General features: G+C 34.7%; 1 protein-coding gene across 4 annotated transcripts; it reads right to left on the reverse strand.

Annotated features, from left to right (window-relative positions):
• Positions 1-87: 87 nt before the first annotated feature.
• Positions 88-27,942, reverse strand: LOC141487453 (cytochrome P450 9e2-like). 4 transcript variants are annotated; one of them, XM_074186533.1, is made up of 7 exons: positions 27,740-27,942; positions 19,627-19,842; positions 17,171-17,334; positions 10,830-11,161; positions 5,644-5,848; positions 4,138-4,377; positions 88-1,940 (listed from the first exon to the last, which is right to left on the reverse strand). In XM_074186533.1, exons 2-7 carry the CDS (start codon positions 19,827-19,829, stop codon positions 1,504-1,506), a joined length of 1,581 nt encoding a protein of 526 aa, XP_074042634.1. In that variant the 5' UTR covers positions 19,830-19,842; positions 27,740-27,942; the 3' UTR covers positions 88-1,503. The 4 variants fall into 4 exon arrangements, with proteins under 4 accessions (XP_074042634.1, XP_074042633.1, XP_074042635.1 ...); XM_074186532.1 differs by lacking the exon at positions 27,740-27,942 and adding an exon at positions 21,841-22,023; XM_074186534.1 differs by lacking the exon at positions 27,740-27,942 and adding an exon at positions 21,909-22,017.
• Between the last annotated feature and the right edge of the window lie 52 nt (positions 27,943-27,994).

A 27,994-nucleotide genomic window follows, 5' to 3' on the forward strand; every position in this document is an offset into this window, starting at 1 on the left:
ACAAAGCTACAAATAGAATCGGAGGGAAAATCTTTAATAATTTACCAAGTACCTTAAAAGGTCTGGAACATGAGAAACTTCAAAAAAAATATTTGAAACTTTATTTAGTTGAAAAAATGTTCATACTCCATGAATGAGTACATTCAAACAACTAACCAACCATGTACTTGATGTGTCATCTTATGTGTGATGATTGATGAAATATAAATATAAGCAAAAAACATAAACAATTTGACATTATTCCAATCAAATTCTCTGAATAATGAACAAATTGAATATACTGATACTTAATTGCATCGTTGAATTTCAATAAAACTACTTCCCAATGTATTGTTGGAATAATTGAAATTTACGAAAAACAGTTTATGAAAAATAATGCAAACCATTACATCTTCAGAAGAATGACAGAGAAATAGGGTTTAGAAGTCAAAGTGAATCTTACCTATCCATTTTTTCGTATCTCTAAAGTGTAATCAATGAGTAATCTTTCAGATTCATTTCAGATTTCCATTTTTTGAACAATTTGTAATTAGAAAAAGTGAAACTCCAATATAAATGAAGAGCAAACTTTGATATTATACTTGGTCATATTTCTCGAAAATTTTCTTATTTTTGAACAGTTTTTTATCATTATATCTATGCATGATGATAAAATTATATAATTTTCAAACTAATAATTTTATTCAAGAAGCATTTCACGTAAGCTTCATCAGTTGAACTGGTACATGAAACTATTCTACAATATTTTTTATATAAAAGGTACATAGTTACAAAATTCGATTTAGTGAATTAGTAGGAATCACACGTTGAAAGGTAAGACCTCGTTAGTACTTAGCTCGCACAAGTTTCGACTTCTGAGGGTTGTCGTTCCTAGGGGTGCGATAGCTGGTTGAGGGGCAAATATAATATATTTAAATATATTATTTCTGGTAAAATATGTAGCTTTAAAAAAAAAACAACTACGATGCAATTTCACTCTCAGGATCTACCTGTAAAAGACATTGTGGAATAGTTTAATGTGATATTTCTCTATCATCGATAGTTTTTGCCTGTCCTTCAATCTCTTATTTTTGATATTTTTTGAAATTGTTCATGTTTGAAAATTATTCCTATTTGCTATATCATCAGGAATTCAATGAATACTCTCACTTATTGCAATTCCCAGTAACAAAAATCAATACGTTTCCAAACTGATATACTGAACCAAGATAATATATAATAGTTTCAGGCTCTTATTAATATATACCGCTTCTGCCATGTGCAAGTCTGAAGTTCGATAAAATAAAATGGAAATGGAATGGATCATTCCAGAACAAAATACTGTTGCGATTGATGATAAATTGCTACGCTTCCCCAGATTATCGCGACACAATATACTCGTAGAGAGAAACAAAGTCCCACTTTGCGTCCCTATCCCACAAATATATACATTATCACTTTTCTCAACCTTAACAATATCTTAATTTTTGAATTTCATTTAAAACTGTTAGTTCAAAAAAGTTATTATTTCTTCAGTCGTTTCAATCCAAGCCAGAAGCCTCCTTCAGCAACCATATTGAATGATTGCTTAGAGATCTTCAATGGGATGGGAGTTTTCTCAACTGGAACTAGTTCAAAGTGTGATAGTAGGTGGAAAAATACAACTTTAGCTTCTAGAAGAGCAAATCTCGACGCTATGCAATTCCGTGGCCCCAACCCGAATGGCAAATAAGTGAATGGATCAATTTTGCCTTTATTTTCATCACTGAATCTTTCGGGATTGAAACGCATTGGTTCTGGATAATACTTAGGGTCACGGTGTATTCCAACTATAGGAATCATCAGTAGGGTGTTTTTCTCTATATATAAAGGCTTCTCCTCCGGATTTGTTGGTTCAATGACGTATGGTTTTGTGCAAACCCTGTCGGTAGCTACAGCGTTTGGCCACTTTCTTAAAGATTCTGTGAAAGAAAAAAAAACTTGACGAAAAAATAACATGTGTAATGAAATGAAACATTTCAAGATGGAAAATATGTGAGATCTTATTCGAAGCCTGATTATAAGAAAGCCTTTGTTCATTAGTTTAACACTCCAAATGTTGAAACTGCTAATTGCACTGAATTCATGACCGCCATTATTATCGTCTCTCTACAAATAAAGTTAATGTGGAAAACATATTTTAAGAATTATAAGTTTTAGCGAAATTTTGTACTACAGAAGAAATATTAAGATATTTAAAAATTTTCAATTACCCGTGATTCAGTACATAAAAAAGTTCTCAACGAAATGGAAGATACATTTTGAAATCTAATTCGATTATTTCAAAGCGAACCAGAATATGGATTTCAACAATGAAAACTTTATCGTAAATTGTACACCTAAAAATTCAGTTACTTAAATATTTCAAAAAATCGAAAAATTGGAATTAAGGTGCTTGACATACATATCAAATCTAAAGATTGATTTTAAGAATGAATATAGTTTTAAAAACTAAAAATCAAAAAATATTTTTTTTTAAATGAGCTTAAAACAATAACGAACGAATAAAGTATTATTATGAAAAAGTATTATTGTGAAAAAAGCGTGGGCGCTTTGTGCCATATTTTTGTATATCAAGCGCCCTTCGCTTATAAGATGAAACATTTATGAACTTGAAACTCAATATGGTTATTGATAAAATAGTATTAGAAGAAAAAGTGGAGTATCCAAAAGCGATAATAGATGACAAGTGAGGTTTTAATGGTCATACCAACTATATATTCAGAACTCTTTCATTCAAATAAATATCTATAGAATATAGAATAGAATAGAATAGAATAGAATAGAATAGAATAGAATAGAATAGAATAGAATAGAATAGAATAGAATAGAATAGAATAGAATAGAATAGAATATCTATAGAACAACTACCAGTTTCACCAATATCAAACGAAAAACAGAAATACTTTTCATATGTTTCTTATTATTCAGTGGACTATTCTTGAAGACTGGCAGAAAGTATATGTAAAGAAATGAACTCTGAACGTTCAAGCCAGTCTCGGATATACCTACACAGTAGGATGAATGGACTGACACCTATCAGAAAACAACTACTCCTCTGGCTAATACCACGAAGGGCATTGGATTATATCCAACAGGAGTCAGTGCAGGAATCCAACGCCTTCCGTGGTATTAGCCAGGGGAGTAGATGTTTTCTGATATGTGTCAGTCCATTCAACCTAATGTGTAGGTATATCCGAGACTGGCTTGAACGTTTGAAGTTTATTTCTTTAGATTTGTTTACTGCCAGTCTTCAAGCATAGCCCACTGACTACTAAAAAAGTTTTTCTTTCCTATTCAGAGGAATCGGGCAAATTCCGGATATGCAGTTGGTTAGTACCTCGTCCACTAGATGGAGTGACATTTTGTTGTTCGCTCCAACTTAGGAAGAGAAATGAAATACTCTGAAAGAGTTCCGATTTTCAATTATGGAATATAATTGACTTCCGGTCGATGATGACCACTATCTTGCACTGACGAGTGGCTAATGAGCCCAAACCGGTCTGCAAGTGTGCCCGTTCCAAAATTGAGGGTCGACTCTTCCAGTTGTATTGCCAATTGCATATGCAGGAAATTTTCTGACCAAGACTGACTCTCGAATGTTTGAAGTTCATTTCTTTAGACTTCTCATATGCCTCTGATGCTAAAGAACTGCTCCCAAAACTAGATATTTCCTAGGAAACTCAATGAGTTCAGTGAATTACCTTAATCTATACGGGATGCCACATTTTCCTCTTACTCCATTCAAAATTACTTTAAAATATAATAGGTTAAACTGACTTCTACATTAATTAGTACGTTTTTTCTCTTCAATTAATTTTTACTGTTGATACACTTCAAGGTACGGATTGTTTCAGCTTAAGTTATCAATTTCATATACTGACCAGCTTCTTCTGTGCTCAATATAGAATTGATATGTTATGTTACATCTTCGATAAAAGCAATTCATAGAGTTCCTTGATCCTGATACCAAAATACTACGAAACCTCGAAAAAGAGAAGTCATAAATCAGAATTGCTCCTTGCAAACCCACTCTCCAGAAAACATTCATACATTTGCAATGCCTTTTCATGAAGCGAATTCAAGAATACAGTTTTATAAAATAATTTTTCATCTCACCAGACATAACCATATCCATATATTTCATTTTCAGTAGAGCTTCGTAGGTAATCACTTTTCCACATCCTGAAAGCGTATCTTCAATTTCTTTCCGCAATTTTGCTTGAATATCTGGGTTAACAGCCAGTTCGTAAGACATGAAACACATGAGTGCAGAAACTGCATCAAAACCAGCGAAGAAGAAAATCAAAGCTTGAGCCGTTATATCCATGTTAGTAATTTCTTTCATCTTTCCTTTGCCTAGAGGAATGACAGTATTTTGAAATATAATATTTCGATATAAGTGAAGTGAAATCATATGTGTTTGCCACTTTTTTAATGGTACAATATTACTTTTCCATGAATGAGGAGTTGAAGCCTCATATTCTAGTATAAATAGGAGAAAATACTATGAAAGCGATTTGTACTAAATATCTAAATATATGAAAATTGCAATGGAGGACTTTCTACAGGTGTAAAAATTGGAAATAGATATGATGTTGTACCTTCTAACAAAACATCGAATACACTGAGATATATACTTACTAGAGTGGCCACAAATAATCAATGTTGGACTTGCCAATCTCAATTGGCTAAAAATTGAGATTGGTGAAGTTTCAGACCAATTGGATGAGGTTAACTCCTGCCTTATCAAGGTTGAAGTTTTAACTTTTCATGATTTTTTTTATAAAATATTACAAGATTTAATTACATCTGCTGTCCAGATGTGGCTTTATTTATTTTCTCATCTGGTACATGAAAAAGGGTGTAGTGAATTCTGTTTTCAGAATATAGAATATAGAAGAAAATGAAAGCAAAAAGGTATAAAAAGCAATAATGTTGATTATTTTATTATTTCAAATATAGAAAAACACTATAAAACAAAGAAGTTATTGTTATCATTGACATTTGATTATTAGATTAAGGTGGAAATGACAGATAGCGTGAAAACATTTTCCGACATTCCGATACAACTTGTAACAAAAACTGTCGTTATTCTTCTTCTTTTGTCAAACAGGAATTGAAGTCTTCGAATAATTCAATACATCTTTCAGCTGTGTCATTGACACCTTGAAATCAAAATGATTGTTTATGGCAGCTTCTGAGAATACGAAACCTCGAATTCCAAATCCACTTTTATTACCACTTCATCTTCAATTCCTGTATGAAAAATGTGTTTGGAGACATTTTTCTCAGATACTAACATACATATATAAAAAATCAATCTGGAAGTACCTGGATTCCATCTCATATTTGTTAGTCTTGTTCTTGATAAAATGTATTTCATTTTGATCAATGTGAAGCTGTGAAAATAATGCCAAAATTTTCCTGATGTATATTTGCAATAGAGTTTTTCCACTCAAAATCTTGAGCCTATTTGAAATCGAATCAACCAAGTGTTTTTATAACAACAATATATCTATTTCAATTTGTGAAAGAAAAAGTACTTTTCGTATAATGTAACACGTCTAGAGAAACGTAATCGTTGGAGATGGACTTTTTCCATCTGATATTGTGTATACTTACCAAGATCAGCTTCCTCGACTGTGGCGAATCCTGTGTCAACACCAACATTTTCTTCTTTCTGTTGAATTCCCTTCCTTGCTTGAATCAGTAAGTGAATCATATCAGGACGGATTATATTTTTTTCCTCCCTTGTTTTTATAGTTTCATCCACCAGCTCAGAGAAAAATTGAGTTGCAGATCGGCTCAGAAATGATATCCTCAGATACTTAAAAAAGCGTATTGTCAAGGTTGTAATATATACTGAACTTAGGTTGATGGATGAAATCGAAACTTCATATATACAGGGTGTTCCATTTCAGACGAGACACCCCGTATATTTCTTATCCCATAGTGAGTGGAAAAATTTCCCGAAACACGTCGAATGATACTGTTCAGGGGACATCTTTTGATGTATATTTCAGGCTTGAACTAGCAACCCCCTAATAGGGGGCTCTTCAACCCCTCAAACTTGAATAGGGAAGAGGGATTGAGTGATACTTCATTTGAAAGGTCTTGGAACGGTGTATGGAAAACGTAAATTTGATGAACCATTTTCGCCAAAAATCGATTTTGCAGCTCGAATAGCCACTTTGAATAATTTGGTTATTTTTACAATTTACCAGCCCATTTTTATTAAACCCTTTTTACAAACTCAAACAATCGTCAAAAAATTACATTCTTGAAAAACCTAATTGTGTTATCATCATGCTTACAATCAAAAAAATCAAATCTGCGTGTTTAAATCCAATGATCAAATTGTCCTCCATTAACTTCCATATAATAATACTTTCAAACTAATATATAAAAAAACAGAAAAACATTTCCATATCTTGCCTTAATTTTTTGTACTTAGAAGGTGATTATCTGGTTGTAACGTTTCTTCGATCATTTCAGAATTGAAATCAATCTGTTGAGTCACTACTTTTCTGATTTATTTGAAATTTCAAAAAATATGGTGTACACATTTCAAGAATGTGTTGAGCTGGTTAGCCTTCATTACCAAAAACAAAATTGTGCCCGGGCGGCTGCAAGGATATTTAACCAAAACCATCCTGAACGTAACGTTCGCCATAAGTTTGTACTGGAATTGATTTCAAAATTTGTGGAGACGGGTTCAGTAATGGATAAAAAATGACACCTATTGAAATTGTGAATGATGAAGGAGCAGCTGTGGCGGTATTGGGACATGGCCAACTTATGCCAAACAACTGTACGACAACTGTCTGCAGTTTCCGGTATTAGTCAATCTAATAACGTTCTCAGAATTTTATATAGACACAAGTTTCATCCGTACGAAATTAAATTATTTCATGAATTAAATGATGATGATTGGGATCTAAGGCAAGAATTTTGCGAAATTATGGCCGAGCGTATCAACAATAACCCAAATTTCTTGTACAACGTTTGCTTCTCTGCACTTTTTTACTTAACGGAGAGGTTAACCGGCATAATTGTAGAATTTGGAGCGATACAAATCCTCATGTATTTTAAAAAAGTTCACACTCAACATCCAGAAAAGCTAAACGTATGGGTAGGAATTTTGGGAGACCACCTAATTGGTTCTCTGTTCATTCCTGATAATTTAACTGGCGAACGTTATCTTGAAATGCTGGAAAATGCGATTGATCCGTGAATAACTGAACAATTAGAAAACGATCCTCTACTACTTGAACAACAATTGCATTTCCAACAACACGCAGCTCCTCCGTTCTACGCCGCACCAGTTCGCCAATACCTCAATTTGCAATACCCCGGTCGTTGGATTCGAAGAAGAGGTCTTATGGAGTGGCCTGCCCGATCTCCTGACCTGAACCCTCTGGACTTTTTCTTGTGGGGACATCTTGAGTCCATGATTTTTGTGACTCACCCTGAAAATTTGGACGAACTACGCCAAAGAATTGTAAATGAGTGTCGTCAAATAACTCCAATTATGCTGAACTGTGTCATGGATGGTTTTCAGTCAAGATTGTATTATTGTATGGAAGTCAAAGGAGGACAGTTTGAACATTTAATTTAAACACGCAGATTTTATTTTTTGATTGTAAGCATGATGATAAAACAATAATTTTTTTTTAAGAATGTGATTTTTTGATAATTTCTTAAGTTTGTAAAAAGGGCTTAATAAAAATGAACTCGTACATGTAAAAATAACCAAATTATTCAAGGTGGCTCATTCGAGCTGCGAAATCGATTTTTGGCGAAAACGGTTCATCAAATTTACGTTTTTCATACACCGTTGTGAAGATGCTTCCAAGACCTTTCAAATAAAGTATCACTCAACCCCTCTCCCCTATTCCAGTTTGATGGGTTGAAGAGTCCCCTATTAGGGGGTCGCTCGTTCAAGCCCAAAATATACGTCAAAAGATGTCCTCCAAACAAAATCATTCGACATGTTTCCGGAAATTTTTCCACTCACTATGGGATAAGAAATATACGGGGTGGCTCGTCTAAGATGGAACACCCATAAAATGTACTAAACGAAAGTGGCTTTGTCCGCAAAGTGGACAAATTTTTCGTTTATTTGAAGTATAGTGTATGATATCGTATATCAAAAAACACTGTGAAGATATTGCAGCTTGTGATGATAAAAATGATGTTGGTAATTTTTGAGATCAAACAAGTGGAGATTTCTGGAAAGAAACCAACCAGTTCAAAAGGCATTTCATGCTCTAAAAAGTATATTTGAAAGCACGAAAAATGTAAGTCACAAAAAGTTTCGAAGTGCCCAGTACCCATTGACAATGGAGAGAATGCATTTTAAATCATTCTAATTGTTTTTCTTCAACATGAGAGTAGCTATAAGTTGAGATTCAGGATTATCCCAAAATATCGTATCTTGAATCATAAGAGCAAGTAGATTTCATCTTCATCAGATTGATCGTTGCAAAAGTTGAGTGGAAATAATTTTGAGAATGTGTGTAAGTTTGTCAATGACGCATAAAAAAAATAATCGGAAAAATAATTTTTTCGATTTCGTCTCATTTGTTGATGAAACGACATTCCATAAAAACATTATCAAGCAAACAGAAAATCTTCAGTTTGTTTGTTGCATGATCCATCAACAGCGTTGGATATTGAATATTTAAGATTGTTGAGAGAAAAGGATTTTGAGAACGTGTGTGCGTTTGGCAAAAGCGCGTAGAGCAACAGCAAACCGTTATTTTAACACCTTGACACGTGTTTCGATCACCAGGTGATCACGGGGGTCTGCCGTGATTGACCTTCTTCCTCTAGCTACTCGTGGGACTTTCATGGACAGACATTCTTTCTGACACAAAGTCTACAGAGGAGATGAATATCGAGCTTACGACCCAGTAAGTTTAGATCAGAAGCGAGTTTACAGAGACTCATTAGTCCTTAGCTCGCACAAGTTTCTCAACTTCTGAAAGTTGTTGTTCGTATGGGGGACGACAGCTGATAAACGGAAAAACAGATTTTCACCAGAATTTTGATCAAACAATTAACTGTCTCAAACAAATTTATTTTCAACAATATTTCACCATCACAACACTTAGTAACTGACGCTTAATTTATCTTCACTGTTTGAATTCTTTGTTTACCGCTCGATTCGATTTCTGAATTCATACTACTCTCTGAACGGGACGCCGACCTTTTATATTGGAAGCGATCGCTCTAGATTTCTCTAGGGGTTTTGGTACTCATCTATACTTTTTGCGGAGGTTCGCGGTGAGTCATGTATTTGCTGGCTGAGAAATCATTCAGGGCCGGCTTCAGATTCGTTACATTAGTATATAATAGCAATGTATTGTCGAGTAGAGAAATATTATTTATGGTAATGAAGTAGCTGAATGTTGCGTCTCTTCTAAACCCATCGACTCTATTACTCGCCTGAAGGATATCAGTTTCAGGGAACTCCACTTATTGTTTCAAAAATAATAAAACAGAGGAGTACAATAATAATGAAAGAAGATATCACGATATGAGACAAGAGTAAAATAAATGTAACAATATTTTGCTTTCATCTGTTTTTTGTTCCTGTCAGTGGCGTCATTTGAAAGAGAACATTGTTTAATCATAAATTATTTTTGAATACTCATTCCTTACATTCTTTCTTGAGCAAACTGACTTTTTTATTCTACGTTAATTATTGGCAAATAATTAATTCATCCAATCACACATCGCACGAATCGAACATGTGTATTACTGTTTTTGATTGAAAACTTATTTAGTAGATGAGAAGCACATTTTGTTTCGGTTAATACACTCAAGTGCACGTGGAAATACCACTTTGAAATATCAATAAATTCTCATCTTGGATAACTTCTTCATTTTCAACCCCATTGTGATATTTTCCTACAGAAATGAAAAAACATTCACACCAGTTTGATTAACATCAGAAAAATTTTCTAATGAGGCCCAATTATGCACATTTAAGATTGTTAGATTGGTTCATTAGCCCACGCAAAAGGATATATTCTTTTGTGGGTTAACTGTTACATTTATGACACATTCATTCATTCTTTTGTTCAAACATTCATTGTATCACAAAGTCATGTTCATGGAAATATTATTATTATCAAATTTTTCGCTGGAAAGGCCCCATTCCCCGAAGCCCCGATACATTAGGGAAAGCGTGGGGTAAGTAATCATTGGGTCTAAGAATCATGTGCCCTGAGTAAGCGCAGTGAGCCAAGAATGACAGCCTTCTGCATTTGTCCGGCTAAGATTTTTGCCTCGATGCGGCAAGCCGATATGATTTTGAGATTCGGGAGTAGAGAGAACATTCCACCAAGGACTCCAATAATCGAAACAACCATCTTGACAGAGTGGTCTGGATAGGGTATGTGGAGTTCGAACAGAAAATCTCGATATTTTATCTGTTTTTCCTCCCCTCTTCGGGCGATATTCTCTCGCCAGGAGGTGGAAATATCGACTTGCTCTGGTGATCTGGTTATTATTATTATTCAATGCTGGAAAACCAATTTGGCTCACAAATAAATAAAGATTTCAAATACAATTAATTCTTTGAGAAAAGGCAGTAGCGTATTAATTTTTCTTCGAAATCTTCCAATGCGAATTCCGCTCGGTCACTTTCGGGAAAAAATTATTCCAAAAATGGCACTAATGAGTATACTTATAAGTATTAGCAATTTATTGAAAGACATCTGGTATATGATTTTGCATTAACCAAAATATAATTTTACTATTCGTCAGTATTATCTCATCACAAATAACAGTTTACTCACTTGTAGCAGTTTGGGAACCAGAAAAAACCCTGTCATTTTCAAGGATTTCCAAAAACCAGAGAAATCCGTTGTCTCCTTACCCATTAAATAAAATTTGTTATTTGGTTCTTCAAGCGAATCAACCTTAATTCCAAACGCTGTAGTTGCAATAACATCATTGGTAAATCGAGTAAATGTATCCTTCATTTCCATTTCTATGCATTCTTGGTCTTTCTTGAGAAAATGATTAGTGAAGTCCTCTGCACATTTTGACATCAGAACAAACATTGCTCTCATTTTGCTGCTGGTAAAAGATGGACTGAGAATTGGCCTCATGTCGCGCCATTTTTTTCCTGAAAGAAAAAGTTGATTTCACAAAAAAACAGGTTTCAGAGCTTCCATGTTAGAATGAAGTGTAGGATAATGAAAAGTTGTCTATTTTGTTGGAATATAAGCATAAATTGATGGATGTAGCCGTACCTACGTGCTATCATAATTTATTAACTGAATATGTGTGATTGATGACTTCTTTACTTTATGGTAATTCATGATCACTTAAATGAAATGAATAAAAAACACTTTTGTCTAAATATCACTGGTAGATTTTATTTATACGACCGGTTTAGTTTTATACTTGATAATGTGGTTGAGCCCGAAACCGGTCGTATAAATAAAATCTACCAGTGATATTTAGACAAAAGTGTTTTTCATTTATTTCATTTAAGTTATCAACCGAACCAAATTCAAAAATTCCAAATTAGAATGGGATATCTATTACCTCACTGCCATATTTTAGTGTTATAATGAAGAGTGAAATATTCAAAATTGACTTGCATTATATAATTTCAATTGTTACTTTTGTGGATTCACATAACACAAAATTGCAGATTTTTCAATTCAACTGACACTTAAATGTGGCATCCATGAAACCAATACTTCATTCCAAATTTCATTTTCCTAATTAATTCCGTTCGAAAAATAAGAGGGTAGGAGACGTCCTATTATAGAACGAAATATAATCTGTATTTCCCATAAAAAAACAACATTGTTGTAGGAATATTAATACTTGTGTAAAGTGGAAAATCAATGAGAATATTGTTGATAAGAACATATAGAGCTATTTCTTGAATATTAATTTCATGCACTCAATAGCAATCCTTAATTGAAAAAATGAACAACTCTTGTGTTAATAATAATTATTGTTGTATCAAGAATACTGCTATACTTGGTACTGAAAAGTATACCTGAAATGAATGTATAGGAATATTCGAAAAAATAGTTTTCTTCTACGAAATATTTTCAAATTTCAAAGTAAATAGCCATCCTTGTTTCTTGAAAAGAACACTTCTCATGCTAATAATAATTGTCGTTCAATCAAAAAGAAAAGTATACATGGTAGTGAGGTTTTCAAGTTAGGATTAGGAATATAACTACTTAAATTTCCAGTACACAGTGTTATTACAAAGGTAACTATAATTGCAGGATGGGAAGATCATGACTTACTTAAAATAACACGATTCATCTTCAATTTAATGTAGCTTTTTTCCATGTGGTAAAAGGAATAAGAATCAAAACTTTCCATGTTTTATACCACTATGCATTTGTAACTAACGTTACTACAGTTTCGTCCTACAAAAACATTCTCAAACGAATACAATGAACATACACTATTGAAAATGTCCTTGCAGGACGAAATTGCAATAACGTTAGTTACAAATACAAATGTTAAAAAACAAAGGAAGTTCAAATTTCCATTTCTCATGGATCCGAGAATTATTGATGATCTGGTATAAACTAATGTTTAGTGCAATGTACAATTGGATTCCAATACATTTTCTGTGTCACTACCACAACAAATTTAGCCATGTATATCAGATATCTCAAGAAGTTTTTGTAAAAGTGTACAAGGGCCGTGTCAAGGCAACTGTATGCATCAAGGTGCTTAACAAACATGAAAAATAGTACAAATAGTTCTGTACCTCATATTCGTTTGAAATAGGAGAGTAAACCAACGAATTTCTCAATTGATAATACACTAACTCGCTACTTGATGAAAATCAATATCACTAAACATGATAATCTGTTTTTCCGATAATCAGCTGTCGCCCCCATATGAACTACAACTCTCAGAAGTCGAGAAACTTGTGCGAGCTAAGGACTAACGAGGTCTCACCTTTCAACGTGTGATTCCTAACACGGTTAATAATAATAATAAAATAATTATCGCACTAATAATTTGCCAAAGGGGTATTTCGCTACATAGTAACTTCCTTAGTCAAATTGATACATTAAACTATACTTTGATGCATTTTACATCAAAACATAAACTGAACCTGCCAGATTATCTGGTAATCAATGGAAGAAACATCAAATTTTCTAGTAAACGAACAAGAAAATGTTAATCACTCATCGGTATCAAACTTATTTCCATGAAATTCCGAGAAACAGTCTTCATTAACCACTGTTTAAATTTCACCTGCTCCCCCAAAATTATCAATATTTCCTGACTTCCATGAACGAATATTATAGAAATGAAGAAAATAACTTCTCAGTTCTGGTCAATCCCTACCATTTTTTTTCACAGTCGGAAATATTTTAGATTTCATACAATGAAAACGTTATTATCAATTCTTTAAAAATTATACTCACTTGCTCATCGTTAAATTTTCAGCTATAGCACTGCTGTACTATAGTACAGAGTCTCTGCATATAATGTTTGAGACAACAGTGGCCTGTGAGGAAGCCAGTAAATACTGTATTCCAACAACTGTTTGGTTTAAAGCTTCGAAGGGTGAATGAACGTATTGGAGTTAGCCAATGCTAAAAGTGTTAAAATCTTTTTGCCATCCAGGTGTTCAATGTTTGTTTGGCAAAACCTAAAAGGATGCCAGGGCCAAGACTCATCGACGCCAATAGAGTTCCAAATGGAGAATACATAATCTCTTGTATAGAAATCGAAACTGAAGTTACAGTCGTCGATGTACTCTCACTCACATATAAGGTGATTCAAAGGAAAATCACTAAATGAAAAACCCTCCAAGATATTATTCGGTATATTAGAAATAATGAGTGTCCAAGCAGGTCCGAAATAGACGACTGTACCCTGCTGGTCTATGCGCCACAGGAACCGTGGCAACGAACTGATATGGACTATGCCGAAGAAATTTTTTAAGGATAAAATACAAGCACTACAGGAAAATCCTCAAGGTGCTCTAAGAGCGGTGTCTATGCGAAAGTAGCGATTCACATATGATTTGAATCGCTTGAGATTTAATTTATTTGTGAAACTTTCTCAGGAAGTTTATTCCACTCGAGCGCAGTTCTCCAAGTGGAAGAGTTCTTAAATAGTGGAGTTCAAGGTGTACTGAGTTGATATATACTATTCTGATCACTCCCATATTGATTTTGATTTAAGAGCCACCGGCTGACAGTTGTTTCAATCAATTGGGCATCGTCAGTACCGGGCAGGAGGTCCTCGATTGAAGACTAAATGTGAATAACCAAGGAAAGAAGTTGGAACCACATAATGGTGTGACATCCAAGTCAACTTACTAAATTTTTATGTCAGTGTTATTGGTTTGACCAATCAACCGACAACTATGGTAGCAAAAATTTGGAAAGCCATCCTGGAATGCCATCGGAAATCGAATCCACATGTTTCTAGAAATGATATGAAATCGGGAAAGGGTAATGCAGTCAAGCTGCTGGAAAATAATTCCATGAAAATCAATAGATAAATAATAGATAAGTACTATTCTGATCACTTCCATATTGATTTCAATTTGAAAGGCATCGGGACAGCTATTTCAGCCTATTGGGCATCGTCAGTATCGGACAGCTGGTCCTCGATTGAAGACTAAATGTGACTGATCTAGCGTCTTCATTTCAATCAGGATGGAGTCCAGCTCTCTTACCCTTTTAGCGGAATATTGTCGAAGAAGGACAAATGGGTTCATGACTGAGGGAGTGTTAGCGGAATGAAGTCCTCAGACATCAGTACCGCCTTTCACGGGATACCCCTACCTGGCTGGGGTGGGAGCTAAATGTGAATAACCACGGAAAGTACTTGATAAAAATAACTACGTAAACACAAGCGAGACATGAGTGGAACCACCTATTGTTGTGACACCAAAGTTAGCTTGCCAAGTTTTTATGTCGGCGTTGGTGGTTGACCAATCAACTGACAACTGCGGTAGCAGAAATTTGAGAAGCTGGCCTGTGATATCATCGAAGAATGAATCCATATGTTTCTAGAACAATATTTACGAGTAATCTGAGTTGAACAATAGTAAATTATTCATTAAATGGATTTAATGGATTTTATTCTAACTGTAACTATTTTAATTTGAGAATATTACCAAGATTTATCTATGCCTATAATTATGAATTTTACTCAGATTTTTTATGTCTAATTTTTTGTTCATATCATTAAGATATTTGAATTGTATAAACTTTTTTTTCGAAAAGTTTCAATAAAGTTTAACTTCGGCACTTGTTTGTGCTTTAAATTGAGCTGAAAATGATCGGCCAATTGCGACCCACTGACGTTCAGTGTTTGTCAAATTCAACTTTTTTTTTTATTGAAAAAGTGTATTTCGAAATCGAATTTAACAGAAAGTTAATTGAAAAAGTTGTGTCTACGGCAATTTTATATCCATATGCCAAATTTTATGCAACTAGGATAAAGTTAACGTTTTGCTTATTTTTGACAGATATCCCCTTTATTTTAAAAAACAAGTTCGGTTAATTGTCATCAATTCATGCCTACATAACAAACTCATCATGGAGTTTGGCTTTTCTGATACATCTTTACTCATACAGACATTTTTAGAGAGAAATTAAAATTGTGCTATAAACATTTTAACATGACTAGTGCAAAGTTTCAATCACTTGGCTATTTTCTTAAACAAACCTTCGATTTCGAAAAAGCAGAGGCAACTGGAAAAAAATGCAAATAATTTCGATAGAACTATTATAATTATTATAAATTTTAAACAACAATGATATTATAGAAAATACAAAGGGGTACAAAAAATTACTCATTGATCTAAATGAGGTTGTCAAACACTTATAGCCTACATTTCAGTATGTCGTCCTCCACGTTCAATACAAATTATGGTCCTTCTACTGACATCTGCAACTGCATTTTTAATAAATCGGGGATTTATATTTGCACAGTACTCGCGAATGGTATTTTCCAGATGTTGTATATCAGTAAATGGTCTACTTCGGTATACTTCATGTTTCAGGTAACCCCACAAGAAAAAGTCTAAAGGCGTCATATCGGGTGATCTAGGTGGCCAATAATTTTCCCAGTTACGTCCAATAACTTTGCCTCTGAACATTTGTTGGAGGGACTGTTTTACATCTGTCCATAAAATTTTATACGGAAACTTTACATTTTCTTCTCTCTCTCCTTGAAACCAGAATGAAAACCCCAAACGGACATTAAAATCTCGTTCTTCTAATGTGTTAATAGATTTTGGCTTGTAAGGCCAAAATTTATTCTTTAATAAAATTTTTCTAACACTTTCTCTCTGGTAATCGGTATTTTTTATTATATCGGTTATACTCGTGTTCAATAACTTTCAAACAAATGTTAAGTTGGGCCTCCTCATCATATTTACTTGAAGTGTGCTTTTTCTTAAATTGATTTGCTACGGATCATGTTTCTCTGAATTTCGACATTATCCTTGACACAGTAGTATGTTGAACATTTTTTCCTGGATGCCGTTCATTAAAAATGTTAGCTACTTGCCGGTATGGTGTATTCTCACCACATATTAAAACTATTTCTATTCTTTCCTGAAGAGACAACATAATTGCAACAATAACTGTTGAAAATTAGACAAGTGAATCAACAACTTGACACTACCATCGTATGCATTTTGTTTGTCAAGACCTACTTAAAAATTTTATTCAACGTGATTAAGCATCCTTACCGCCCTAGTTAGTGTTTATAAATAATTTGTAAATACTGAATATATTGAAATTGGTTCAAAAAGATACTGACGTCTGTTTAAGAAAATAGATAAGTGATTGGAACTTAGCACCAGTCATGTTAAAATTTTTATAGCATATTTTTAATTTATCTCTGAAAATGTGTACCAAATATGCCAAAGATGTCTACAAAATTATCTCAGTTATTATTAAAAAACTGATTATTCATGAAAACTTTGCCACCCTGTATCTCAAAAGTTAAGACGTTTAGAACAAACGTCCATAGGTAGTTTTTTTCTTAAAATGGGTCTAAGAATTACCTCCTTAAATATTAGCATGTGTTTAAGGAACACCCTGTATATATTCTAATCAGACCGAATCCCCGAAAAACTATATATATGAAATTATTGATATGTTCGTACCTGTTAAGGCAAATAGGTTTTTGCCAAAATGAGGGTCTGAGTCTTCTGAAATCAATACTCTGTGATCCGTGAAATGTTCAAAATCTTTCACAGTGATTTTCTTCAAGAGTTCTGGATCTTTGACCAGCAATGTTGGCTGGAGAAATTGATATACTCCATAATACCTGAAATAAATTTCAGCCTGAGAAATATTACTAACTTAACTCTTTGTGAAATTCAAACTATGTTAGTCATTATGATGTACTGGAGACATTTTTTCTGATTAATCTATATCGAGGTTATCAGATGTTCAGAGTGGGAAATTTCCAGTTTGATGCCACAACCTTTACATATGAGGGCCCTTGTTAGTCGACTTCACATGATGATACTTTAGATTTAGCCATGCATATTTTTCTTGCCTTTGGTTTGACTGAATAAATGTTTGAGCATTTGCAGACCTGGAAGTTGGTATTCCCTTCTAATACAATTTCTGCTCCTCCTGCTCATCAATTTGGTACAGGGCAGATCCATAAGATATCTCGCTCTAGAGAAGCCACTTCCTCGCTGCGCAATATAGCCTCCAAGGTTTGTTAATAGAGTCCAGAATTGGAGACCTAATAAACTCTTCCTCTTGACTCGACTTCAAAAAAAATGTAGTTGGGTCGTTTAGCCAATGTCCCTTTCATTTGTAGACTCAGGAATAAATTCATTGAATACATTATGGTCCATAAACGAGCTCACAAGTAGCTAGGAGAAAAAAACCATCACGGCAAAGCCCTGCAAAATCGTGGTGAAACTGTCAAAAGAGGGCGTCCGGTATTTGAATTACTGAATCACTCCGCGTACAACACTGTTACGTCCACTTGACTGTGTCGATATGCTCGCGGCTGGCGTTTAAATATCGTTATCCAATCCCTTAGAAATTTTGCCGAAGTTCCGTCGAAATCGATAGCATCATTCTCGCTGCTTCTAGAGCGGCAGGAAACATTGTGTATTTGCGCTCTCTTAGCTACGTCACGTTTGGCTTGTCCCATTGGAGTCCCATTGGAGCCAGTAACCCTTTTCCTGCTGGCCGTGCTTGAAAATCTCTTGACACTCCGGTCTCGCTTCTTTGGCAATCCATTCTCGTACAGTTTTCAAGACGGGATTCTCCTCCTACGCTACAATGATGTCTTGCCTCGTCAGGAAGGTAGTGTCACCCCCAGAGGCTGTTAACGACCATACCACACCATGGTCAGGTGATTCCTCAAATTGTCTGTCCGTTTCCCTGGACACGTGACCCTCACAGGTTGCTACCCTCCGGGTCAGAGGAAACACGGAGCGGCGGAAAGCACGGAAGCTTATCTCCCTATCAGAGCTATCCATAAAGGAATTTCTGCCCGCTACCTCATCACGTCTGGTGGGAAGTTCTTCTTCTGGTAGCTAGGTATCCTTGTCCTCCTGGCGTTGGCAAAATTCGCATCCGAATGTCAGGCATGGTCTTCTTGAGAGGCTATATGCGTTTCCGTGACTTTTTCCTTTCCGGAGTTTCCTTAATTTTTTTTTTATTTCTTGTTCCAATCCCTCCTTCGATTCCTGAAATACTATTTCAAATTTTTCGTGAATAAATTTCTTCATCCCCCCGGTACTCTCTTGGGAAGATTTCAAATCTTCATCTTATTATCTTTCTCTTGTTTCTTATGAATGTTTTGACGATCTTCGTTTCGACGTAATTGTTCTTCCTCTCTTCTGCGTTCATCTTCTTCTCTTCTGCGTTCATCTTCCTCTCTTCTGCGTTCCGCTGCGCTCTGCCTGCCTCGCTTGCAAATCCTCGAATATTTTCTCAAGCTTTACCATTCCATCGTAATCGACACTCCTTGTTTTCACCATAAAACAAAAAAAAATCAGTCAATGTTTCCACTTCCGACACCAAATGTTACATTTTTCCCCTTGGGTTGACCAATAATTGACTACACTGAATAATCAAACTTTACTTTATTTCACTTTAAATACAACAAATACTTCAACTGAAACTTCAACTATTATTTGAATGTCTATCGCCTTACTAAATCACTTCGCGCATAGCACTGGCATTATTCTCGCTCCTTCTAGAGCGGCAGGGAACATTTTGCATTCGCGCTCTCTTAGCTACGTCACGTTTGGCTCATGGTTACCAGTGGCGGCTGGCGTTATTTTCTTTCTGGCGTGATTTACAACAGTATTCTAATGACCACTACTCGGCGGTATATTACAAGAGATACGTTTTTAAAAGATCCAGGTCAGCATGAGGGAAAACATGTTGAAAACAAAATGAATCTCTCCGAGCATTTCTCTCAACGATTCCATATATTTTTGGGAGTAGTATATAAATGTGCAAGTTATTTTCCAGGACTATATGTTTTGAACTCATATCTTCAATTCTCATAGTTTTCAAGACCATTCGACTAAATTTCAATTACTGATAAATTGATTTCAGATATTCAATATTTTTAACTAACCTGGCACCTGGATAATAGTTATAGCATCTGATGATAAAATCCAAGAAGCTTTCTTTTTTTGTTGCAGTCATCCAGTTATCACCAAATACCCATATTGGATCAGTTTGTTTCACACCCCGTTCTCTCCAGTAAGACATTGGTTTGATGCAAACATAATAGAAGAGGGCTGCTAATATAGCTGTTCCTATGATAATCAGGAACATATCGAATAAAAATCTGAAACGAAATGAATTGATCCATCATATTTATTATGATCTGGAGAGACTATAAGAGATTTCATTCAAGCGTACTGGACTGATTTACCAAAACGGATAACATATAATTTGTTATTCTCGAATATGCAGGACTTTGAGCACAGTTTATAAATCTAGAAACAGATAATAGTTTGTTAGAACCTTGTTACAACCCCGCCCCAGGGTGATACTTCAAATATTCCTGGAAATAACTTTAGAAAACTGTAAATAATGAATTGAAATGAATGGAATCCACAACTTTTTTACAATTCATATCAGTTGATGCAACACATGGAAGAGAAATAATAATTTAACAATTATAATCAAACTTTCGATCTGATTGATCAAGAAATTAATCAATAAACTTTTTCTTTTTCCATTGAAATGAATTTGGGAAGAGAACAAATTGATTAGTAATCATGATATTTTTGAGGTCTGGCAAAAAAAATGTAAAGTCTTGTCATGTAACTGAAAATGATCATTATTATTAAAAAAAAAGCGACAGTATTCAAGGAAAACTTTATTGGAGAATTTTCACTTAACAGTTTTACAGAAACGCAACACGTGTTTCGCTACAATAGCTTATTTATGCGTGTCTATACGACAGTGCTGTTCCAATTCATGTATTTCATCTTTCTGACAATGGTTTGTAACAAGTTGAATATTATCTATAAGTATCTCATTTTCAATTCGCAATTCTTGTTCGTTTCCTGTTTCGGCCATTTTTTTCAAAATTCTACATATTTTTATTGGAATTTTTGTCGTGTTGTACTCTAAATGATTTTCTACTTCAGATTTTTTGTGCAAGTTATCTGTTACCTTTTATTATAGTAGCAGAAAGTTCATTACGTTTTCATAGCATTATTGTTCTGAACGAAAGCATTTTTTGTAGTAGTATTGAACGGCAGAGGCTTTTTGGTCAAAATATATGGCTCTAAAATTTTGATCGAAAACTGTAGATTCGAAGGCCTAAATTAAAAACTAGGAAGTCTTTCAATGATTTGTAAATATAAACGCCGATTTGTAAATATACACGCCATGATAGAACGAATAAGTTTTTCTTGGAATATATTATTGATTCCAGCCTCAAGCTTTATAAGTTTCAGTAACTGTGAATTGAATTGAAAATAAGAAGATTATTTTCAATTCAGGTTTTGTCAGGTTTTGTCACATATATTCTGTAGAATCCACAAAAGTGAAAGTGTGACAGAAAATTAATTACACACACCTACTTACTGATTATCGTAAAATTAATTATAATTTTATCATGTTTCTATTATTTTCTGAATACACTGACCCTCACTTGGTGAAAATTAATAACAATATCCATGATAAAAATTAAACAATCTTCACAATATACAATTTATTTTCGAAACGCATACCACTACAATAGTAGATTCCTCAGTTGGATTTACTCTATACTGCTCACTCTACACTTTTGTATAAAGGTATTGCGTTGTGGAGTACTTAGGAGTGAGTACTGTTCAACTGAGTAAGATAATTTTGTAGTGAAACTTGTATTATAAATAAATTCTAAAATATGAAAATTTGTAATAATCTACATGAATAGTTCAATAATTTTGCTGAAAGTTTGTCGCTAAAATTGGTAACAGAATATATACTCACGAACTTTGGCAAGTTCAATACCTCTGGATTGTAAAGGTACTTAGGAATTTCAAGGCAAAATATTGATCCCCTAATGGAGGTCAGCAAAATATATCATGTAATTGATGAACTGACTTCATATAATTAGTTACTTACAAGGTTATTTTCATTATTCACTTAAAAGTGACCCAACGATTATATTTGTTCTGACTATCATACACTGTCAATGTTATTGCTAGTAGTATATCATAAATTGAATATTCAACACCCGTATGTCACTGAAATTAAAAATATTTGAAATTTCCCGGATATAAATGAGTTTCAGCGAAATATACATATATCATTAAACTGTTTCCTCGATTATTTATAAGCTCACCTTTATATTGCTTGTGTGTAATGTGTGTAATAGGTTCAATCCGTTCATTAGTAAACTATCATACATACGTTATGTGGAAACTTCAATTATTTTCTATCTATACGACATATAACTGCTCACTCAGTTGGTGATTATTTGCTCAAGTTATATTTCGAAAAAGGCTGGCAAAACAGAGACACAAAACAAATGAAGTTGCAAAAGTTATATTTACCTGTGACAAACAAGTTACAGATACGTAAATAAGAATCAAACATAATTAACATAATACATGTGTTTTCCAGTTCAGAGGCGTAGATATATCATTTTGCTAAACGGAAAATAGTAAATGAGATAGGTACCCAGACGGTCGAAGGTATAGATAGAAATATCCTTATTCTGTGATGTTGAAACTTATTCTCAACTAGTCATAAATAAAACAAAAAGAGGCGATCAATACATACATTAGAAGATCGATCTCTATTCAACTATAGAATTCACGCATTCTTGACGTGTCTGTAAAAATATTTAAGAATTTTCATATAATTAACTTTGATTGAAAACACAGAATAGAAGTTTCTATTGGATTCCATTGTATTACTTTGGAGAAAACCTCAAAAATAGAATGGAAAGTAGAAAAAAAGGAACCTGAGTCAGTTCAAAACAGTACTTTTCTCAAACGCCAATACTGCAACATTCCTTCCTGCACGTGTTTCAACAACTGATTTAGCGTCATCAGGAGATGAACTGGACTAAATCATCTGAAGATAACCAAATATTACGACTTTGTTAATGTTTTTATAAATAAACATCTGGACGAGCACAAAATGAATTCCTAGTATGGATTATTGTTGAATAGAACTGGCCGGTACTCAATGATAATCCATCGAAAACTGATTAATACAATTTATTGAAATGAATATGCCTGAAAAAGTTCTAATTTCTGTGATCGTTCATTCAGTAGATTTTGAATGAGATGACTCGTTACTTGATGGAAATTATAACACTCTCATGAATAGTATTGAATAGGTTTTCTTCACGAATATTTTTAAAGCCATCAAACACATGATGTTGTAGTCTCTTGTTTTACAATTCCTTCTATCGAAGGCTGTGTATGTTACTTCAGTATGATTGATCTTCAACAAAAAAAAAACTCATTTTTGTCTCGTTGTACGTCAAACACCAGTGAAAGATTTATTTCAATGTATGTTTCTCAAACCAACTTAGTTGATAGTGTTCCAAATCATATGTTTATTGGACTTTTTCTTTCCCGTTTTAGTCGTCAAAATATTCTCCAAATGGATCTTATCGTTCGTTATTGAAATCCATAGTACGGTAATCAAAATCATTAAAGTCGTCATCCGAATTTCCGTTGTCGAAAAATTGCAATGCGAATTTTCCCGAACACTCCAACAATTTACCATCATCTACTTCAGGGTGTTAGTATTTCTTGTTACCAAAGATAGCTGAAACCAGAAGATAGCCCTTTCAATTCTATTGGAATACACACTTAATGTCAATTGAAATGAATAGTTTTTTCCTGTTTATACACCCAGAAAAAAAAAAGGTTTATTATTGAATATTCTCTATAAGTGATACGTGTCTATAATAATTCAATAGAAGACTCTACTCACCATCAATGGTTGATTTGCGATATTGACGTCGTCTCAACACATTCTATATATGCTGTTGAAAGTATATGATCGAATTTCAACATAACTTGATAGGGAAGACAAAGGTATTTTTCTGTGAGTGGAATAGGACAACGTGAATTTTGGCAAACATCGTTGTCGATCAAATGCTCTTCGAGTGGAAAAGTCATTGTACGATATTTTTCTGTTAATGGAAAAAATAAATGTTCTTTTGATGGATGTCTTTATTGAGTAAACGACTCTATGAGTAAGAAATTTGACGATAACTGTTTCGAAAGTCCTCGAAGAGCAAACGTTGTTTCGTGGATAGAAAAAGTATAGGTTATTTAGCCAAAGTTGCATTTGAGCAAAAACTTATCTAGGAGTTGAATAGGTGAGTGTTAGTTTCATCGATATCATTGAACTATACGCCACTTCCGTCGATGGTCTTCATTGACCCAATGATTTTTTGAGTATAAATACTAGACGATAATTTTTTCGAACGTCCTTGAAGAACAGAAGTTGCTTCGTGGATAGAATAAGTAAAGGTTATTCAACGAAACGTGAAATTGAGCAGATGATTGATTACCTAGAAATTGAAAAGATGGGTGATAGTTTTGCCAGTATCATTGCCTTCCGTCGATGGCCTTCATTGACCCAACAATTTTGTGAGTATAAATACTAGACGATACTTTTTCCAAGGCGGGTTGGCTGTCCTCGTTCATCTTTCACTGCCTGAACCACTGTGTATGCTGTTTTCGGTAAGTGCATTGGCTTGGGATCTGGGGGTTGAGCAAACCGGCCATCGAATGCCTGCTTCTGGATACAGATACAGAATCACTTGTGGTTTTGTTATTCTCTAACTGAACAGCATCCCAACAATGGCTTATTCCTACACTGAGCCTATCAGCTGTCTCTACGGAACCTTCGAGATACCGGGCGCCCTCTCGTCGTAGCATCGCCTCGTCACGGTAATGCGGGGCTCTGCCGTGATTGACCCTTTTTCCTTAGCTACTCGTGGGACTTTTATGGACAGAGTAAACCTAAAAATTATTTCTGACGCTGAGTCCATTGAGGAGATGGAAGTCGAGCTCACGACTCCAATTGACCTCCCTGTAAACTTAGGTCAGAGGCGAGCCTACAGAGAAGATGGATGTCGAGTTAACGACTCCAACTGACCTCCCTGTAAATTTAATTCAGGAGCGAGACTACAGAAGAGATGGATGTCAAGTTTACGACTCCAACTGACCTCCCTGTAAAGTTAGTTCAGGAGCGAGTCTTCAGAGGAGATGGATGTCGAGTTAACGACTCCAACTGATCTCTGTGTAAAGTTAGTCCAGGAGCATGTCTACAGTGGATATGGATGTCGAGTTTACGACTCCAACTGACCTCACTGTAAATTTAATTCAGGATCGAGTCTACAGAGGAGATGGATGTCGAGTGTACGAATCCAATGGACCTTCTTGTAAATATAGTTCAGGAGCGAGTCTACAGAGGAGATTGATGTAGAGTTCACGACTCCAACTGACCTCCATGTAAATGTATTTCAGGAGAGAGATCTTGTCCAACTCCTCCCCAACTCTTGATCCAACAACTGAATCGTAAAAAAAAAGGTTTGATGGTGCAGTCAAGAAACGACTGAGTCGTCTCCTCAAGAGCGGGGTACCTTATAAAACCGCCTTGCACCAAATTCTTGAGCAGCTTACGCAGAATCTGTCTCAGGTGAGCGAACAAACCTACCAAAACCGAAGGCGAAAAAGTTCTGCACGGCTGAATCTAAGGCATCGTCAGGTGTAGCTGACGTGCAAAAACCCTCATACGGGAAGGTGGTCATGGGTATCAAGGTGGGAATTTTACAATTTGACTATTCGACTACTTCAGTAACAGAGAATATACTTTGTGCTTGCCCCGCTAGGGACCGAATCAAGTCTTTAGAGGTCAGCAGAGTCGTACTCTTCCTATCTGACCTGAAAGACCACCCACCATACAAACTGATCGGTTTCGTTAAGAAGCTGGGTTTATTTGGTCGTGTGTGAATAGGTGTGAACCACAATAAACCCTTACGGGTGTCGGTGAAGGATCGAATAGATCCTACTCTTTCCGAACTTCCTTGAAGAGCAGAATGTGCTTTCTGGATAGAAAAAGTTGTGGTTATTCAACGGAAGTTGCAATAAAGCAAATGATAGAATAGATAAGTGGTAGTTTTGCGAGTATTATTGCCCATGTGTGAAAAAACTAAACGACCCTACTGTCGATGGCCTTCATTGACGCCATAATTTTTTGAGTATAAATATTAGAAGATACCTTTTACGATCGTCCTCGAAAAGCAAACAATGCTTCGTGAAGTTACATAGATCTTATTTTTGCCGATATCGTTGTGTAAATAGTGCCTTGTAAGTGGAGAAAGTAAACATTGCCTGCAAGTAGGAAAAATCAACGCCCCTTATGTTAAATGTCTTCATTATTCAAATTATTTTATGGGTAAAAAACTTCAAAAATCTTCAATGGGCCATCGTTGCTCAGTAAGTGGATGAGGTACAGGTTCTCTTGGTTGAATAGGTGACGTGATTTTTGAAGAATGTCGTTGTTGACCAAATAGGGTTCCGTGAGTGGATGCCTTTGGCGAATCTTGTCATTGGGGAACGTTTCTCCGTAAGCAGAAAAAATAAACGTCCCTTTTTGTGAATTCATCCATTTTTGCATCGATTTTATGAGTAGGAAAATAGATGATAGATTCTGTAACGTCTTTGAGGAGTGAACTTCGTGCTCTGTAGGTAGGAAAGGTAAATGATTATTGAAAAAAAGTTGCTATTGAGCAAAAGTTTTTCTGTGAGTGGAATAGAAAAATGTGTTTTCTGGTGAACATCTTGAATGAGCAGGTGAACATTACATGCCGTTCTTGGTTGAACGGTTCTCTGTTGATGAAGTAGGGTAACGTTTACGATACCCTCGGAAAACTCCATCGTTAATTAAACATTGGGTTCATAGATGTAGCTATCACTACGTGTTAGGAGATGATCATGGAAAATGAGAATCAAAACATCCTATGTTTTTATATCACTTGGTTTTTATCCGATGAGGACATTATCAATGATTGAAAATGACTTTTCAGATGCAAAAAAAATTCCTTTGTGTAGAAATGTGAATGATTGTATCAAGGAGATATATATATGTACCAGGACAATCAACTTTTGAAACATTCGCCGCCCTCAACTTTTCCACACTGTGGGATCTGGTATATGTCTGCCAAACAACAACTTCTTTTACGGCTGATATCACGAAACTGCTTCTCTATATTGCTTATTGTTCCTTATGATTTGGGCGGTTAATAAGGAAATTTCTCATGAAATAGACGAGCTACTTCATGTTTTTATCTCCGTAACCAATCATTTGTTAAACTGTTATTTCATGCATTTCCGTTAATCTAACCATTTATCAGACTTGAAGTTAACGAACTTTGAACTCAAATTGAAATACTGACAACTAATGTTGTAACATACGAAACAAGTTGAAAAGGCGTTTAAAACTAACTTTGCCATTGAAATTATTCAGAGTTTTTTAGAACTGAAAAGAACATTGTTATAGTTTTTGCTTACTTTCTTATTATCAATACCTCAGCATGAAATGAGTTTTGAGTTTATTGCAATGAGTTTTGAGTGTATTTTATCGAATTTCGGTAACCACATGATTTTAATCCATTCTATCTTAATTGTGGCAACAAACTCAAGAGCGATAACATTTTTGAATAGAAAATGAAGAGACCTTTCGAACGATATATCACAAGCCTATACTTACCATTTGAAAATTGTGGGTTGTATCTGTCATTCGACGGGGGTTGAAGGTAGGGGTAGCATTTTTCCGTTGAAGTATGTCAAATTATAATTAAAATTTGTCGTGTTTCGAGATTTTGTTGAAATATATACTGTAACTGAAATAATGAATTCATTCCATTTGGCTTTTATACACTGTATATATTTTTTCAAATCTATAATTCATAATTAGTAGTGAGTCAATTTGAGATGATTTCACTTGATAAGTAGGTGAAAACCAATACATAGTAACTTTTTTTCACACAAACCAGTATTTTTATAACCCATATTAGGTTTATTCAATCCCACAATCTTGAAAATTATTGTTGTTTTTGGTTGTCATCAGAATAGTTGGATCTTAGTGGTTATATTACATTCTCTTAGGTTACAAATCATGAAATATTTTTGAATAATGGAAGTACGAACCTCGAACAAACAAAATTATTAAAGTCACACAATGAAACAAGATAACCTTTGACTCACCGAATGTATCCAATTTGAATTGAACCACCTTGAAATGTAGGATCACCCAACCAAACTGGAAAACAACTGACGAAATAGGATCTGTGGGCGGCAATTACCGAAACGATCTTTATATATGATTAAACTCGTTTGTCTAAAACGGCGATTGTCATGTGGTTAGTGGAGTTAATGCGCCATTCTCATCTGTTCTACGATTGAATATTTTCTGGTTACAATATCCAGAGTCCAATAATGAATGAACAGCAAAACAATCAT

The sequence above is a fragment of the Leptinotarsa decemlineata genome, unplaced genomic scaffold, assembly GCF_025532065.1.
Source record: "Leptinotarsa decemlineata unplaced genomic scaffold, Ldec_3_MD MMD2_P_RNA_scaffold_2, whole genome shotgun sequence".
NCBI classification, from domain to species: Eukaryota; Metazoa; Arthropoda; class Insecta; order Coleoptera; family Chrysomelidae; genus Leptinotarsa; species Leptinotarsa decemlineata.

Coding starts and splice junctions, on each gene's coding strand:
- LOC141487453 (XM_074186531.1), bottom strand. Junction 11,162..17,170: donor AAACCTATTTGCCTTAACAG/GTACGAACATAT, acceptor TTTTTCTTTCAG/GAAAAAAATGGCGCGACATG. Junction 4,378..5,643: donor AGTCGAGGAAGCTGATCTTG/GTAAGTATACAC, acceptor TCATTCCTCTAG/GCAAAGGAAAGATGAAAGAA.